At 38.0% G+C, this 18,391-nt stretch overlaps 1 protein-coding gene and 1 pseudogene across 1 annotated transcript; both read right to left on the bottom strand.

The window, feature by feature from the left end:
- Nucleotides 1–907: 907 nt before the first annotated feature.
- Nucleotides 908–6,011, bottom strand: C12H15orf61 (chromosome 12 C15orf61 homolog). The gene is made up of 2 exons (XM_043919840.1): nucleotides 5,509–6,011; nucleotides 908–1,134 (listed from the first exon to the last, which is right to left on the bottom strand). Exons 1-2 carry the CDS (start codon nucleotides 5,852–5,854, stop codon nucleotides 1,007–1,009), a joined length of 474 nt encoding a protein of 157 aa, XP_043775775.1. The 5' UTR covers nucleotides 5,855–6,011; the 3' UTR covers nucleotides 908–1,006.
- A 1,621-nt stretch (nucleotides 6,012–7,632) lies between these two features.
- LOC122704815 lies at nucleotides 7,633–8,097 on the bottom strand (annotated as a pseudogene).
- Nucleotides 8,098–18,391: the final 10,294 nt, after the last annotated feature.

The following is an 18,391-nucleotide window of genomic DNA, read 5'->3' on the forward strand; positions in this document are numbered from 1 at the left end:
GTAATTATGGGAGAGATCATAAATCTTAAACACCCATTGGTTTAGAAATTAAACAGTTCTACTTAGTTCTCCCTAAATTACTCCAAATTTCTGAAATTTACCATTCGTCTGGGTATTTTGTAACTACCCCCAAGGATAAATTTTTTTTAATGACTTTGCTTTCAAAAATGCAATTAGCTTAATAAAATTCTAACGCAAAACTGCCATCAGGTCTTTAAAATTTCAGCCCACTTCCCATGGCCAATAAGTCTATGGATACGTACCATTTCAGCTAATTGCTTTTTTAAACAGTTACCAAATTTATTTTTTCTGGGTCTTTCTAGATCTTAATTGTTCTTACAGCTTTATCAGCATGCTATTTTAACTTTTAATAAGTCTTAATTTATTTTGCTGCATTTGCATTAAATGGAGTTGTTATCATATTTAAAAAATTAGTGTGGTATTGGATTCTTTAGGTAATAGGAAGGTCCAACATTCCACCCACACCTCTAGTACAGGAAAATGGCACAAGGGCTTTTAACACATTTCCATTTAAAATCCTGGCAGTTGAATGGTTTAAACTTCAGGTTGCAGTTAGAATTCTTACCAATTTTAGATTTGCTACTGATGTTATCTCTATCATATATTCTAAAATTCTCTACTTTTTCCAATGTTAAAGACTTTTTCTCCTTCCTTCTTTGTGTGCATATCTATATTTTCAAAGAGTTGATATATAACTACAGAATCTATAAATTACAATCATTTTTTATCTCTAGTTCAACCTAGTTATAGGAAAAAATTGGTATAATGTTATGTGTTTGTGGTTCCCATTGGCTAAACAGAGTACGCAATATATTACAATGTATGAAAAGTTTTGCCTCTTGAGGGCAATGATTCATCTTAAAGAACCAGACACTGCAGGAAGAAAAAAGTATTTGCAAAGTTTTATTTTAAAGGATCAAAAATAAATATTGCACATACACATGAGAAAAAATCTATTGATATTTATGTCCTTCAATGCACACTTTCAGTACATGGCACCTTCATCTTCTTTATTTAGAAAATAAACTGTTATTGGTCCATAACTGGTGTGCACAGTCTCTGTGACTCTAGCAAATAACCAGGAGCCAAGTCCATATAATAAAGTTGGAATACCTAGAAAACAAATGAATATGTTATTTGTGAAATAAACATTTATTAATCATGTACTCATATTTGTCATGGTATAAATCACATAGCACTCTTTAGCAACATCAAGAAATTATAAAGTTATAAAAATATGAGTAAACATTGACTCTACCTAAGAGGTCAATTTCATCTGTGATTGTGAAACACAGTAACAATTGTGAGAGCCTAGAGATTTTTAAAACTATAGATAAGGCTGGTGAAAACTACTTCAAGTACTTTACAAACATTAATTCATTACCTCTGAGTAATTATGAAGTAATTCTATAGTCTTTTCACAAATAAGCAAATGGAGAATATTCATTTATTCAGTTGTAGAGGCTCTTCATTATAGGCCTTGAGCTTAAATTACTAGGTCATATTTATTGTGCTATAAGTTGGACAGTAATACTGATGGCTAAAATAATTTTTGTACAATTTAAAAGAAACTAGGTCAAAAAGCTGTCTTCAAAATCAAAGGCAAAACCTAATTCTAAGGAAGATTTTGGTATAATAACAAGCATGAGAAAGAAATAATCCCATTCATAGTTTTACAACTGATTTGAAAATCTTGTTTCAATATACTTGAAATAGGTTAATAGTAGACTCCAAGAATATATTTCTTCTTTGAAATATTTCCATTTGTGATAGGCTGCCATTTGTGATACATGCAACTAAACATACACTAGTCAGAGACTGCATTAAGCCCCCTCATGGGCACATGAGAGTAAGCTGGACCAAAAAAAAAACAACCAACTTTCTCAATTCCTATTTTTTGCAAGACACTTATTTAAAATCAGTGACTATTAATAACATTAAAAACATATGTATAAAACCACAGGCACATAAAATCAATAAAAATATTGTATACTTTGCACAAATAATTTTACTGTTCCTGTGTATGAGCGGAACATACATAGGACAGAAATGGACAGAAAATGTCAATTTAAAAGAAGAGCTGTAATTTGGAAAATCATTTTCTTTTTAGTTACTAGGGAAATCAACACATACTTAGGACTAATCACATTGCTAAATTTTTTTCTTATTTTTTCTGTAAGAGTATCTTTGCTGTGTTACGCTCTTTTTTGATTGTGTAAGTTCAGTGGACTACTTTGTGCTTATTCCCTGAAGCTGCATTCCAGCCACTGTGATGCCAAAGATTAATCAGGGGAAGCATCACTAGTTGGCAATGAGATAAGGCAAAAAAACCCATTCAGACTGGCACCTCTCTATTTTTAGGAGTATACTGGGTCACAGCTTTTTATAATCATAGGGTTTCCTGGAACTCCTGTGAAACCTTTTCACAGTATATTGCCTTCTTTGCCTTGTGAATACCTCCCTGCAAATCTCTGAAAGCCTCAAAGGAATGTCACAAAAAAGGCACAAAAACTATCATCATAAAGCTATTTATTAATCATTCAACCAAAAAGAAAAAAAAAAGGGCAAGTGGGGGTGTAGAATGGGGAAGTGGACAAGAGAACAAGAGTAAGACAGGCAGAAGTGACTGAAGAGGGAGCAGTTGAAATAAAAAATAAACTTTAATATATGTTATCACAACTTCAAAAGGTGAAAATCAATGGAGAGAAAAACAGGTTCTAGAAATAATTACTAATTTTCCAAATATATTAATAGTAAAATAAATAAAATATGACTTTTAAACCAATGATAAGGACATTCAGTTCAGAAATAGCTGGCGACACTGAAAATTGTTTGTTTTTATAGTATTTATCAGTTTCCTGTAAAATATTGATATTAAAAAAAAAATCACACAAATGGTCAATATTTTTTCAGCTAAAATGGAGGACTGACCAAGGATTACTAATAACTACATTAGCTCTTACTAAGAAACAACTAGGAATTGTTAATGCTGTTTGATAGGGGGTTGAGATGTGACATGGAGTCAGAAATTCTCTATTTTTTTTTTAATCCTGCAGTCTACTTATTTAATGCAGTCAGACTAATACACTAAATGTGAAGATTAGCCACATACATAATTAACACAGTTAAAAAATCCCATAATTTTCTTTATAGCTTTATATTTCTTTATATTCTTATATGCTATAAAATCTATAAGGTTTGATGAAAAATTAAATTTTTTCTAGACTGTCTGAAACATATCATAACATCAAAATGAATGTGAAACTCAATTCCTTGCATAATAATTCATTTTGAGTCAGCTGAACAGTAGGTAAACCAATGTCAAATTAAGCACTTAAAAAAAATTAGAACTTTGTAGCAAGTCTCCAATTACCCATTCATTCCAATGGTAAGTTGATTTTCTTAAATCTCAATCTACTTCCCAGCAGGATACCCAGACTGATAAACCATCAGTAAAATGTCGCTTCCATTGAAAGGAAGGCAGGCGAGAAAGGGAACAAATGGGTAAAAGAGAAATCTTTATTATTTACAAAATTGAAAAATGAATTACTTTGATAATTACTAATTTGAAAGGGAAGAGAAGGAATAAAATCCTAAGTATTTTTTAAAAGAATATATACTTCATGGTCCAGAGGCGCAATAGCACAACACAGAATAAGAAAGAATCCTATTATCTAATTCCCTCCTCTGAGACAATAATACAAAAGAAACATTACCAAATTGGTGAATAAAAAGTCCAGGGGAAAAAAAAAACACCTCCTTTTATCAGTATAAGCCAATTTGTATTAAAGCAAATACCTGAGCAGAAAGTTTTCCTTTCAGTTTAATTTAAAACTCTTATTCTCTTTTAAACAGAATTTTTAGAATTTTAAAGAGGTCATAAAGACCATTAAATCACTATTCAGCTTTCTCTTGCACACACATTAAAAAAACTACAGCTGTTTCTTTTTTAAGATTTTACTACTTTCACTACTTTTCTATGTGAGAATGTTCTGGGCCTCCTATTTTCTTTGGATTTCTTTCTACCTAAAAAGATTAGGCCCTAATCAGTAAGGTGCTCTTAAATGGTGGAAACTTTTTTTAAAAAAGGCATTGGGTACATAGTTTACCAACAACTCTTCAGTTATGCTCTTCCTAACCTATTAAAGTGTATTAACTGTACGTTTGGGAAGAATGACTTTTTTCTGTTTCTGAAGATGCTATTCAATAAAACAAATGTATTCTTCCTGAATCTAGTCATCACTCTAGTCTCTCCAAATAATTCTAGATTGAATTTTCTAAATCACTACACTCTTCAACTTCTTTACATCAACCTCAAAATTAGTGGGCATGCTCTATATAGTTCATCAGCCAAATAATAAGGCATACTTTTAAAAGATTACACATCGCTAAATAATCTTCTCCTTAATGGGATGAACTCAGGACAGTACTAGTGGAGCAATGGCTCCAGAACCCCATGATTTACATATGTGAGTAATTATAAGCAAAAAATACACGTGATGTATTTAAGTTTAAGAAACTGTCAAGACTACATAGTAAAAGTGTGGCTGCGTAGGGGTTGAGCTTTAATTCTGGTTCAAAAAACTGGTTGGGTAATGTGAGTTAGCTTGCACATCTAGATTCTGAATTACTGAAATATGGATTAACTTGATTATCAGTTATTAATAGGTTCAAACATCCTAAGGCCTATTTTTCATTTACCTATAAAACATGAAAGATGCACCCATGTCAATGTTCACGCCTCTTCTGTCATTAAAAGATAAACATTCAGCAAGAGTAAATACTCTGACTTAGAATATTCCCATGAAAACATACCAGTATTAAAGAGGCAATCTTTTAAATATCTTTTAAGCCTAGTATCTGAAGAAGCCAGTGAAAACCTTCAGTGGTTTTAGTAAAACTAACTTGCTGGGACTTCATATAAAGAGAACAAAGAAACTTAAAAAAGTAGTTCGCACCCACAAAGTGATGTTCATGAGAATGAAGCCTGCCATATAATCAGGCATTTTATAAAAACTTCAGAGCCATTTCCAGCGGCCTACACCCTCCTTCTTACTGCCCAATGGAAGGCTCCTTCTAGTTAACGAGGGGCTGGAAATAAGAATAAAATGCCCTCTCACCGGGAGCGGATGCAGAGAGGTCCCACTGTACAGGCCTGTCAATAAGCCCCACTTTCCGGGGGACCATTCAGGAGCAATAACTTAGCTCTGACAAGCACCTGCTGGGCGGGGAATACAGAAGCCTAGGACCAGGGTCGGTCCTGCACGGCTGCAGAGGGGGTGGGACACGCCCCAGCACTGGGCGAAGCGTGGCGAGCGCGTGCGCCCGGGCGAGCCTGCGCGGGGCCGGGGCAGGGCATCCTCGCGCCAGCGCTGTCCGATCTCGGGACCGGGTGGCGGCCTCGGAGGCAGAACGTGTGTCAGCGTGCTTTGCAAACAGAGGAGCCGTCGGCGGCGGGACGTGCTTCACCGGCCCGGGGCCACTCACCGAGGTTGACGACCTTGAGCGCCGTGAAGAACCGGTCCTGCCCGGCCAAGTCTTGCCAGGGAGCCTTGGAGCAGTGGTACTTGATGAAGGGGAAGCAGCCGGTGCGCAGGACGTGGTAGTTGGCGCCCTGCACGGGCCAGTTGAAGTGCGAGAGGCCGAACTGGTCGTTCCGGACTGCACTGTAGGGCACGCAGAAGGAGGTCCAGTGAGGCAGGCGCCGCTGCAGCAGGTGCCGCGTCAGCACCTCAGAGGCTCGGGGCTTCGGGCTGGAGGCGGCGCCCGCGGCCCAGGGCCGCCACAGCAGCAGACGAAGCACAGCCTCGTGGGCCCTCCGTAGGGCCTCCATGACCGGCCTCGCCCGCGCCCCCCGCCCCTCGGTCGCCTTACGGGCGCGCGCCCCTGGGGGCGGGGCCAAAGGGCGCGCGCGCGCCCGCTCCCCGAGGCTAGTAGCGGGACGCCCAATGGGCGCCGCGCGAGTGCGCGAGCGCCCCCGGGGTGCGGCGGCGCGTGCGCACTAAGGTCCCGCGGCTTCCTGCGGAGACAGTGGATCGGGGAGGAGGGCTCGGCGGCGTGAACTAGCTGAGGTAGTTAAATCGTCACCAAAGACCTCATAAAGTCGTTAATAATCCTAGGGAGGGAGTGGGGGGTGGGATTCGTGAGTTTTATTCGTTCAGCTATGAGGAAAATTAAGCTTTAAAACAATTAAATAATTTTACCCAGTGGAGTGGCAGAACTCAAGCCCGCATCTCTTCCAAGTCGTGGACTGAAGAAATCCTTCATTGGTGGTGTTGAGGAAACACTTGAAGAAGTTGTCCTCAGGGAAGTGAGTTAAAAGCCAAGTCCCGAGATTTGCATTGACTAGTAAAGTCGGGGAGCACTTTTCAATTTAGGTTCCCTCTTTCGTGTTTTTAAGAATAAGTCCCAGATATTTCAACAGAAAAAAAAAATTGTTTTTTAGAAAGCCTTATATCTCTCCATGCAGTGTGCACCACCATCTCCCTCAGAGCCTGGAAAACGGCCAGACCGGGAGTCTTTTAATTTTAAGCCCTAATAATCCTGTCACCCATTATCAAACCTCTTTAGGAATACTTTTTCTCAAGTTTTGCAGCTTCTTGGGGTAAGAACTTGTATACATCTGTTTTCTAGAGAGGCATTTCCTTTTACATGTCATAAATTCATGTTTGGAAAAAAACCATACATAAATGTGTCTGGAAAGTGCTGGATGCAAATGAGATCATTATGTGTAAGCGCCATATAACCACTGCTGTTAATATTGTTGCTGAAAACTCAAGGGGAATGGAGGATAGTGTGGCGACTCTTATATTCTCCAGTTTTTATTGATTCCTTCAACAAACCGTAATTGAGCACCCACAACCATGTGCCAAATCTTGTAGGATAAGTAATTTCAGGGGCCTTGTAGTCACGCAGATAAATTTAAACCTTACCTTTATAGGATTCCCTGTTAGATAAAAGTTTTTAAAAGATTTTATGGGGAGGCACGATATAGTCAGATTTGCACAGAAATGGTTGGAAGGAGGCTAAGACAAGAATCTGGGAGGAGATTCAATACTATGATTTCAAATTAAACGTTTTTAACTTTTTTTATAATGGGTTTATATTTAACATTTTAAAATTCAGTACCATTATTTTTAACACTACATAATGGGTTTATATTTAATATAGTAATTCTCACCATGGAGATGTTGCTCAGTTAATATAGAGATATTTTTGTCTTTGTTAAACATTAAATCTCTTGTCCATTTCAATGTTAAATACATTAAATACGTTCTCTAAACTTTTTCCCCCAGAAAAGATAAGTTTTAATCTTTAACCAACTGTATTTAATATCTAGGTACAATATTAACTTGGGAGGTAACAAAAATCCAGTAAAAATAATGGAGAAAAGACTCCTTAGTGATACAGGAGGTACTGGTTATAACTGAGCAGTAACAGTTTCCTAGGATTTTGAGCAAGAGTCTCCTTCTTCCTACTGAGAATTCTGAAACTATGAAATATTACTTATGCAAATTTCAGCTATCTCACTTGTTTGACCTTCTTTCTAACTAGCAAGTGCAAACTATAGATGATGTTTTTCAGTGCATTATTTGTTGTGAAGAAAACATTTTGTTTTCCATTTAGCACAATATTATCAATTTGTTCAATACACCAATTGTTCAAACATATCAATTTTTCCATCATATTGGTTTGTGCAGTCAATAACCAAGAATATGAAACTACCCAGTTTACTCTTTCTTGCGAACTTGCCGACACCAAAGCTCAGTTCTGAACCTCAATAGGACAAAGATTTTCAGGGCAAGGCTTGATTCAGGAGGGCTCTTTAAAGTCACGTCTGTCCATTTCTTCTTCGTGCATATACACACCCTCCAAACAAGCATGGATCCCTGTAATGCTGAGAACCACACCTGACAAGAGAGCCGTTGTATCTTTAGTTTCTACTGCTTCAACAATAGGCAGCACCAAAAGCAATAAAAAGATGATTAGGAAAGGGTGTGTTGAAACTGATATCAGACGTTGAGATCTTGAGGTGACTGGTTCTTGAAGGCCAAAGCTTACAAAGAAAGGAGTATTTGTTTAATTCTAACTTCCAGGAACTCCGGATGCTGAGGCTAAGCGGCTCTGCATGGCAGTGCCTTCAAGGCAGTAACCATTACAGGAATTCAAATTAAATTTTAAAAAGATGGAGTTCTTTTTGAAACAAAATCTGTCATAGAACCCCAACCTATAAAGTAGATGAAAGCTTGTGTTTTATTACTAAACATTTATTAAGTGCAAAATTTTAATATTAAAGGTAAATTTTTAAAATGAGACTAGTTTGTTGTTGTCTTGGGTTTTTACTTTGTTTTGTTTTGCTTTTAGCAGAAAAGGAATTTATTGGAAGGCAGTTGAATAGCTAAAATAATAAATAGGAAGTCTGCAGAACCAAGCTTAGAAATGGGAAAGAATCAAGGGAGACTGGCTGGCAGAGACACAGGTAAGACCCAACAGGAGTTAGTACGGTTGGGATGCCATAGACTCTTGACCCTGCTGTTTTATGCTCAAAATTTTTCAAAGTTGGGGGCTATGGACAACAATTGCAGTTATAGTAGCCTGAGTATAGTTTCTTTTTTTCTTCCTTTTTTAAAAATAACAGTATATTTCTTACTCCTTTGTTTTAGTAGTTTGCTATCAATAAAATCCTGATCTCTTGGGAGAAATAGACATAAGTAAGAGTCGCTTTTAAGTGATTCACCTTAAAGTCTTGGGCATGTGCTTCATCTAAAGATGACAAGTGGAGATGAATTTTGAGATCTATACTGAAATGACTTAACCTCAAATTAATGCATGGAGAGTTTGTAACATATTAAAAAAAATTGACATCTCCCTTTTGACAATATAAAAATTATTAAAAAAATAAAATTTGAATCAAACATTTGGGGAACCTTTGAATTCAGTGTGAGAAATTCTACATTCTGTAGTATATAAGGTAAAAACCACTGATAAAGAGACAGTACATATACACAATGGAATATTGCTCAGCCATTAAAAAGAATACATTTGAATCAGTTCTAATGAGATGGATAAAACTGGAGCCCATTATACAGAGTGAAGTAAGCCAGAAAGATAAACACCAATACAGTATACTAACGCATATATATGGAATTTAGAAAAATGGTAACAATAACCCTATATGCAAGACAGAAAAAGAGACACAGATGTATAGAACAGACTTTGGGACTCTATGGGAGAAGGCGAGGGTGGGATGATCTGAGAGAACAGCATCGAAACATGTATATTATCAAGTGTGAAACAGATTGCCAGTCCAAGTTGGATGCATGAGACAAGTGCTCGGGGCTGGTGCACTGGGAAGACCCAGAGGGATGGGATGGGGAGGGAGGTGGGAGGGGGGTTCAGGATGGGGAACACATGTAAATCCATGGCTGATTCATGTCAATGTATGGCAAAAACCACTACAATATTGTAAAGTAATTAGCCTCCAACTAATAAAAATAAATGGAAAAAAAAAAAAAAGAACTGGAAATTTACATAGGTAGCACAGCATTGTCTCATTGAGGCTTGTAAAACAGCTAGGGAACTGAAGGATTTCTGTTGGAAGGTGCTCTCCTGGAAAAACCTCATCAGTGGTAAAGGTTTCTCTAATCCAAGGCTCTTTGATTATCTCTCTTTTCTGTTCTAAGATAGGAAGTTCGTCCAAAGATTTCTGATAGATGGTGTACCACACCTAGGTTTTCAAGAATGTTTTAATGAAATATTACCCCAACCTAAAGATAACAGAGCTGAAGAACATGACATCTAGATATCTTTTCTAACTTTATATAGTACTCCTTCCATAATTGAAATAAGATAATCTCTGAGTAAACTACAATTCAGATCAGATGCTTGATTTTCTTTTCTGTTCTAATTCTTCATAGCAATGAATTTTCAGTTCCAATTCTTCAAGTGCCCCCAAAGGGACTTAGAAGTTGTTATTCAAAAGCCTAAATTGGTGTTTAAAAACATTGCTTAGTGTATAGTAATTAAATGCATTAAATGCACAAATACTTAGTTTTCCACAAAGTATGGAGAGATGATCTATCCCTAGACAGAACCCCTTAAAAATAATCTATAAATAGTGCTGCCTTGTACAGATTTTAGCATGTGCATGGGTGGTGTATCATGCCGCTCCTAGAAAGAAGCAATTTTGTTTTGGTTTTGTTTTAAAGGCACTTATGACATAACAAATGTTCAGAACATGTTAAAAAATAAGTTCTACAAAGTTGATAGTTTGAAATATATTAAAATTAAGAATTTCTGTTCATTAAAAGGCATTATTGAGAGAGTAAAAAGGTAATCAAAAGAGTGAGAGAAGAATTTGCATTACATATATCTGACAAAGCATTTGGTATCTAGAACAAATCATTTTAAAAAGACACTCTAATAGAAAGCTGGCCAAAGTATTTAATGGACCCTTCCCAAAGGGGAACATCTAGATGTTTAGTAATGTGAAAAAGTGCTTAGTTTCTCTAATCATATGAGAAATGGGAACTATTAATAAAATATATATTACCTTAAATATTACACACCCATTGGAGTGGGCTAAGATAGAAAAGATAGAAAGTACTAAGGATATGCAGCAGTTAGAACTTTTATACATGGTTGGCAACCAGTTTGGAAATTTTTTTTGGCAGTTTATTAATTAAAGCTAAATTAATACATACCTTATGACCCAGCCATGCCACTCCTAGGTAGTGTGCTCAGGCTACTATCACAAAATACCACAGACCAGATTTAGCCAAGAACAAATTTATTTCTCACAGTTCTGGGGACTGGGAAGTCCAGGATCAGGTGCCAGCCAGTTGGGTTCCCTGTGAGAGTTCTCCTCGGCATATGTTTCCCTCTTGCTGTAAATCCTCCCATGGTAGGCAGAGCTAACTCTGTGTCAAACTGTTTTCCAGTTAGGATACCAGGCCTATTATAGGGTCACACCTTTATGACCTCACCTAACCTTTATCCCTTCCTCACACATGGCGACTTATCTCCAAATACCATCACATTGGGTATTAGGGCTTCAATGTTTTCAACATAAACAGTTGAAAAACTGTTTATGGGGTCACAAACAGTACATGGCAATTCCCAACAGAAATTGTGTGCATATGTTCTTCAAAAGACATATACTAGAATATTCATAGCAGCACTATTTATATTTGTAGTACTCAACCAGGAAAGTACTCAAATTCGTATCAGTAGTAGAGCAGATAACAAATTATGGCACATTCATACGATAGACTACTACACAGCAACAAGAATGATCTACAGTCACACACAGCATGCATGGATCTCACAAACATAGGGAATAGTGCAAGAAGTCAGGTGTGAAAGTATTTACTGTTTGATTTCATTTACATGAAGTATAAAAACTGGCCTAAACTCTTCTGTTAGAAGACAGAGTAGTGATCACTACTGGTGGGCAGAGACAGTTACTAGAAGGAGTATGAGGTGACTTCTGGGGGACTGGAATTATTCTGTCTTTTAAAAAATATTCTTTGATTTTTATAGTTTTTTTTTTTTATAGTTCTTTTTTTTTAAGACAATTTTTTAAGAGTGGTTTTAGACTCACTACGAAATTAAGAGGAAGGTACAGATCTTTCTCATAAATTCTCTGTGCCTCACATTCGTAGCCTACCACATTATTAGCATCCCCCACCAGAGTAAATGGGCTTCCCTGTTAGCTCAGTTGGTAAAGAATCTGCCTGCAATGTAGGATACCTGGGTTTGATCCCTGGGTTGGGAAGATCCCCTAGAGAAGGAAACGGCAACCCACTCCAGTATTCTTGCCTGGAGAATCCCATGGACAGAGGAGCCTGGCGGGCTACAGCCCACGGATTGCAAGAGTTGGACACGAATTAGTGACTAAACTACCACCAGCAGCAGCGGAGTAATACATTTGTTATAGTTCATGAACCTATGGATTATTCTCTTTCTTGATCTGATTCTTGTTAATTGGGTATATTCAGTTTGTGAACTACTAAACACATATGATGTGTGCCCTTTTCTGCATGTATGTTATACTTCAATAAAAAGCTTGAAAACAATGAGTTCTGTAATACATAATATTACCTATTAACACGTCCGATTAGTATTTATTAACAAATATGTACAGAAACCATACATAGTGAACATGAGCCAAGCATGACCTCGTACATATATAGAATCTTTATCCTTGTATTGTTTTTACCACCATACTGTGAGATCCTGATCACTATATTTCTGTGTGTGTGTCTGTGCTCATAATGTGATTTAAAAGAAAGTAGGGTAGGCATGTAGATTTTAATTCACTGCTATTCTCAGAAGGAGAATTAAAAGCAAGGTACTAAGTGCATATGTTAACGTGTTGGTAAAAGATAAAGGAATTATTTTAAAGGGATAGAAATATTTCCAATTAGAATTTCATTTACAGTTTCCAGCTGGAAGCTTTAGGACTTTTGATTTAAGAAAAGGAGGACCATGGAATTGCTGCTGCCCCAGTTCATATTCCAGCATGTGGTGGAATTTAAAAACATACTGCAAAGAGCCACTGTCCTGAGTCTCCTAGGAACCAAATTTGCCTAACAGTTCAGTGCCCTCTATGCCAAGCTCAGCACCAGAGGAAGTGGATGAGTTATCTCTACAACAGGAAGGATGCTCATTCATTCTTCCCATTTCTATCAGTGGCAAGCAGTGCTTGCTGCTCCATTCCTGTATGGTTGTGTCTTCCCTGGGAAGGACAATATACATTGGTTTTATGCAAAATCATTCTCTTGGAGGTACTGAGTTATGGCAGGAGTCATTAGGAAAGGAAAGAACTGCTGTATTCTTATCTAGATCTTTTTGAGTCCTTCTGTGGAATTGATTGATGTTCTGAAAGCCTCCAAGGAGTCGGCTGGCAGCTGGGGCTGCTGTTAAAAAGAGTGACAAGAAGAATTACTCTGGTCAGACATTTTATTGTGAACAAAGTGGGTACAGGGATCTCTTCCAAAAGTATCTATGTCTAAGCTACTTTCAAGTTCTCCCTGCCTCCCCCACCCCACTGGAATGTAAACTTTATAAGGCCAGACGGTTTTGTGTGTTTTCTTAACCTTTGTGACCCCAGAACCTAGTAACTTGGCCTATGGTAGGCACTCTTTCTTTGTTGAATAAGTGGGGCGGGGTGTGGAAAGTGGGTAAAGTGAATACAGTTAGTATGTTTGAAGGATGTTGGAGAAAGGAAATCATAGTATTCAGTGTCAGTGGTTTTAATTTTAATTTTGGTAGTTGGAGAAATTAAGCTGCAGACTAGGAAACAAACTTATCTAAGATCATACACGAGAAACATGAATCAAAATTCTGGTCTCTCAGCTTTCAGTAAGCTTCTCATTAGGAAACATTTCTATGCTATTCTCCTGTCCTATGGATGCTAGAATCCAGTAGCAAGGAGACATATTTGTGACTTTTTGAAACCAAGTATGATTTATGCTGGTAGATAACACAGTCCACTTCATGGGCATGTTTTCAGTGTTATGATCTTTATAACATGTAGTCGGTGTTTGGGGAAGCATTTGAAAACATGACCAAGTAAATTCACTTTGTCGTAAAACCCATATTAGTCTCAGCTTCGTAATGTGAGCCTCGTCCTACTAACAGATTTATTCACGAATAGCATAGAGCATTTTTGTAGTAGAAATCAGATTTTCATATCAAATTCCTAAGATATTTTGGCTTTATTGCTGATCTTCAACCGACAGTGACTCTTAGCACTTTAGCTGTGAGTCTTTATGCCCCCTCTCCAGACTCACTGTCAAGTAGTTAATGATCTATAAACAAATACTGAGATGCCCTGAGGGGGCTCTCTATTTAAAGGGGCCTTGAATCATTTTATCATAGAAATACAGTAGTCTACCCACTGATTTATGATTTGTCAGTTTAGGTTTTGGAAGTGGCATTCCACTGGTATTTTCAGATGGGACAGGGTTTTAATTTACTGTTGTTGTTTAGTCACTAAGTCGTGTCTGACTCTTTTGTGACCCCATGGAATGTAGCCCTTCAGGCTCCTCTCTCTCTGATTTTCCAGGCAAGAATACTGTGGTGGGTTGCCAATTCCCTCTCCAGGGAATCTGCCCAACCCAGGTATTGATCCCAGGTCTCCGGCATTAGCCAGAGGATTCTTTACCACTGAGCCACCTGGTAAGTCCTTTAATTTACTGTGTGCATGTGCTTAGTTGCTCTGTCATGTGCAACTCTTTGCAGCCCCATGGATTGTAGCCACCAGGCTCCCCTGTTCATGAATTTTCCAGGCAAGAATACTGGAGTTCCACAGCATTAAATTTTATCAGTTTTTCCCTTCAGGAAGACTTCAAAAAATGTGAATATACATTTTTCAGTTTCCATTATATGAAATAACTTTTGATTTGTGTATGTATACTTGTGCATATTTCATTTTTTTAAGCTAAAAGTGGCTGCAGAGGGCCATAATGTCAGTGTAATAATACTTAGCCAGTTACTGAGTATTTATTTCATGCTAAGTAGTTTCCATCTGGGCTTCTCAGGTAGCGCAGTGGTAAGGAATCCACCTGTCAACGCAGGGGATAAAAGAGATTCGGGTTCGACCCCCTGGGTCAGGAAGATTCCTCTGGAGAAGAGAATGGCAACCCACTCCAGAAGTTCTTGCCTGGAGAATTCCAAGGACAGAGGAGCCTGCTAGGCTACAGTCCATGGGGTTGCAAAAAGTCAGACATTACTGAGCAACTGAGCATGCATTCAAGTTTCTACTTACTGTTTCATTGAAACAACATTCCAGATCAGGGTTTCACTTTCCTCAAATTCAAACTGAAGAAACCAAGTGTCCAAAGTTAGAGGTTACAATAAGCTGCTCCAGTCACCGGGCAGGCAGGCAGTAGAGCTGGGACTCGAACCTTACATTGATAGGATTCAAAACCTCATGTTTGACTTCAATTAAAAAGAATCATCTGATGCTAGACTCAGATGTAAAAGTTACTAACACCCTTTAAACGTTATACAATTAGTAAGTAAACAGGAAATAGCATTATAGATCCAAAATATGGCCTATCTATGCCCAAGAGTCTATCTGACTCAAAAGGAAATTTGAGAGCACACATTATGATCCTTAGAGAAAAAAAAAAGAATTATTTTTCATAATGGAATCACTTGCAAAATTTGTTAAACAACTATTTCTATGCATATCACAGTACTTTTGAAATATCTTTAAAATTGAAAGGCATGCAATAAGGCGTTTGCCTACCATACGCAAAGATCCCAACTCTAAGCAAGTTATCAAGCTCTAACACTTGGATTTTATTAGAGGAACCCAGGTAGAGATTTGTAGGAATTCTTTGGACTGCTTTTACAACTTTTCTGTAAATCTAAAATTTTACTCACATTAAAAAAGTTTGGTTTTTAAAAACTTAGTTTTTAATGGAGAGAGCATCTGGCCATAGTTTGGACAGGTATGAATAATGCTGCTGCTGTGAGTCATAGGCACATTTAGCAAGCTAGCACTTCAGTGAACCACAACTGTAGTTCAGCTCTTTCTTTTTATTCCTTCTTGCTTTTTCTAATAAAGCAAGATGTTAAAACAAACTACATGCTCTATTAATTATATGAAGGTGAACTTGAGTCATATTTGTTACTGAAGATGATTAATAATTACCAGTTCTGCACACATTTCTGGTGCATTTCAGTAAATAAACGGGGTACATTGTTGGGTAGTAATTGATTAATTAGCACATTCATCCTACACAGCTCAATGGTCTAAGGATGCTGAGTTTGAGATATTGCTCATAATTATTATAGGAAACAGATCTGTTCCATTTCTCAGTTTATTCTTCTGTATGCTGAGATTTTTTTTCTAATTCGAATGTTTAATGGTTCAAAACCTTATAGGTTTTATTCAGATAAATCAATTCATGAAAAATTGCTAGTCATAATCTCAGAATCTTGTTTTTGTGTGAACTAGGGTGAAAACTTTTACAAGGCTAATTTTAACATTAGATCTTGCTGTTAAACTGGATCAAATACTGTAAATATAGGGCACTTTCCCACTATGCAGGAAATGCTCATTGAGCACCTATGCGCAACAGGGGCACTGGAATCTCATTTGCTTCCCAACCACATCAAATAAGCTCAGGATTGCAAGTGTCATCGGGTTGGCACTTCGCAGCACTGAGCAAATATACAGAGTAATCTTCAGAGAAGTGTAACAGCATGTGTTGGTCACCGTTGTAGCTATAGAGCAATTTGGGTTTTTTTTTTCCTAATTTGTTGACCCAGCATGTAGTTGAGAGAGCTTTGGACAGGGAGTCAGGAGACCTGGGTTCTACTTTACCTGTATTCTTTCTTAAAGAAGCTTTGTGACTCTGGGCACATCATTACTCCCTTCTCTAAGCATGGAGCACTCATCTGTAAAATGAAGGCTTCAACCAGGGGTGATGACGTAAAGTGAGGAGCCCAGGCTGCAGAGATAGATAGACCTAGGTTTGAATCTGGACTCCCTATTACTGTTCTTTTTTATGATTTTAGGGAAATTATGTAACTTTTCTGAGTTTCTGCTCTGTTTGCTTGAGTTTATTGTAAGGACCAAATGGTGTATGAAAATAGATTGTGAACTATATGTGTGAATATAAGGCATTGTTAATATTACTTATAACTATCTTAACTGGTTGAGAGTAACATGATGTGTGTTGGAAGGATGTGCTGAAATGCCCATGTGCTTGATGGTCTAACAATAGAGAATTAGTAACATCCTTAAGCCATTATTAGAATGGCATTGGGTAAGAATTTTTGGTGACTCAGATGAATCTGCTTGCAATGTGGGAGACCTAGGTTCGATCCCTGGGTTGGGAAGATCCCCTGGAGAAGCGAATGGCAACCCACTCCAGTATTCTTGCTTGGAGAATCCCATGGGCAGGGGTGCCTGGTGGGCTACAGTCCATGCACTCACAAAGAGTTGGACATGACTGAGCGACTAACACTAAGAATTTCTGATGTGCCATCATAATTTATTGCTAAGTGAAAAACACAGTCTGCAGTATAGTATGTCTGAAATAACCTATTTTAAAAATTATATGCAAAGATAAAAGACTGTATAATAGGAACTTGATGCTGTGCAGTGCTCAGTCGTGTCTGAGTCTTTGCGACCGCATGGACTGTAACCCACCAGGCTCCTCTGTCTGTGGAGATTCTCCAGGCAAGAATACCGGAGTGGGTTGCCATGCCCTCCTCCAGGGGATCTTCCTAACCCAGGGATGGAACCCAGGTCTCCCGCATTGCAGGCGGATTCTTTACCAACTGGAGCCGCCAGGGAAGCCCAGGAATACTGGAGTGGTGGCCTGTCCCTTCTCCAGGGGATCTTCCTGACCCACGAATCGAACCAAGGTCTCCTACATTGCAGGCAGGTTCTGTACCAGCTGAGCTACCAGGGAAGCCCTAGGAGCTCAATATGTACATGAGAAAAGACTAAGTTATGTGTGTACATATCAATGGGCTTCCCATACAATACATACAATAAAAGAGTGCCTGCCATGCAGGAGATCCGAGTTCAGTCCCTGGGTTGGGAAAACCCCCTGGAGAAGGGATTGGCCACCCATTCCAGCATTCTTGCCTGGATAATTCCATGGACAGAGAAGCCTGGTGGGCAGCAGCACGTGAGGTTGCAGAGAGTTGGACACAACCAAGCGAACGAACACTTTCACTTTTCATGTATATATCAATATATATAAATTGAACAACTCTTTCTACTGATAGCTACTGTTCTAGGAGCTGGGCTGTATCTTTATACTTATAGTCCTTTGGGTGAGACAAATAATGTAAAAGTAGGCAAATCTTTTATTAAATACCATGTATTGTTCTTTGAAAAAAATAAGGGAGAGTAAGGTGATAGAGAGTATGGGAGTGCTAATTAGGAAGGGTGGTCAGGGAGGTCTCCTCTGGTCTAGGGACAGATAAACAGAGACTGAATGCAGTGAGTGAGACCCCAGAAATTTCTGGGAGAGGAGAGTGTCAGGCAGACGAAATGGGAAAAACAGCAGCCCAGGCAGGAAAAACAGCACATGCACACCAAATCTTTAACAGTCACTAATCTCCAGGTGGTGAAATAATTGTTGATTTTTAAATTTCTTCCCTGTTCTTTTCTGTTTTTAAAAAGGTGTCCTGTGTTTGTGTTTTTTCCTTGTTTTTTGAAGAAGCTATGTGATCTTATTTGACTGTTTTATCCTGAGTATATGTTTCTGTAATTAGAAAAATTAAAATATAGGTATATTGAAAGACAAACCTTACAAAAAATGCTCATAGGTAGTTTTAAAAGCTTACATCATCTATAAATTTTGGTTTTCATGGTTTTAATGCCAAGAATCTA

The sequence above is a fragment of the Cervus elaphus genome, chromosome 12 (genome assembly GCF_910594005.1).
Source record: "Cervus elaphus chromosome 12, mCerEla1.1, whole genome shotgun sequence".
Classification (NCBI taxonomy): domain Eukaryota; kingdom Metazoa; phylum Chordata; class Mammalia; order Artiodactyla; family Cervidae; genus Cervus; species Cervus elaphus.

Bases quoted from the DNA above. Each gene is read 5' to 3' on its own strand.
- C12H15orf61 (XM_043919840.1), bottom strand. From the start codon at position 5,854: ATGGAGGCCCTACGGAGGGCCCACGAGGCTGTGCTTCGTCTGCTGCTG. The intron at 1,135-5,508 runs GTGAGTGGCCCC...TTTGTTTTCTAG, and splicing joins GCTCAAGGTCGTCAACCTCG to GTATTCCAACTTTATTATAT.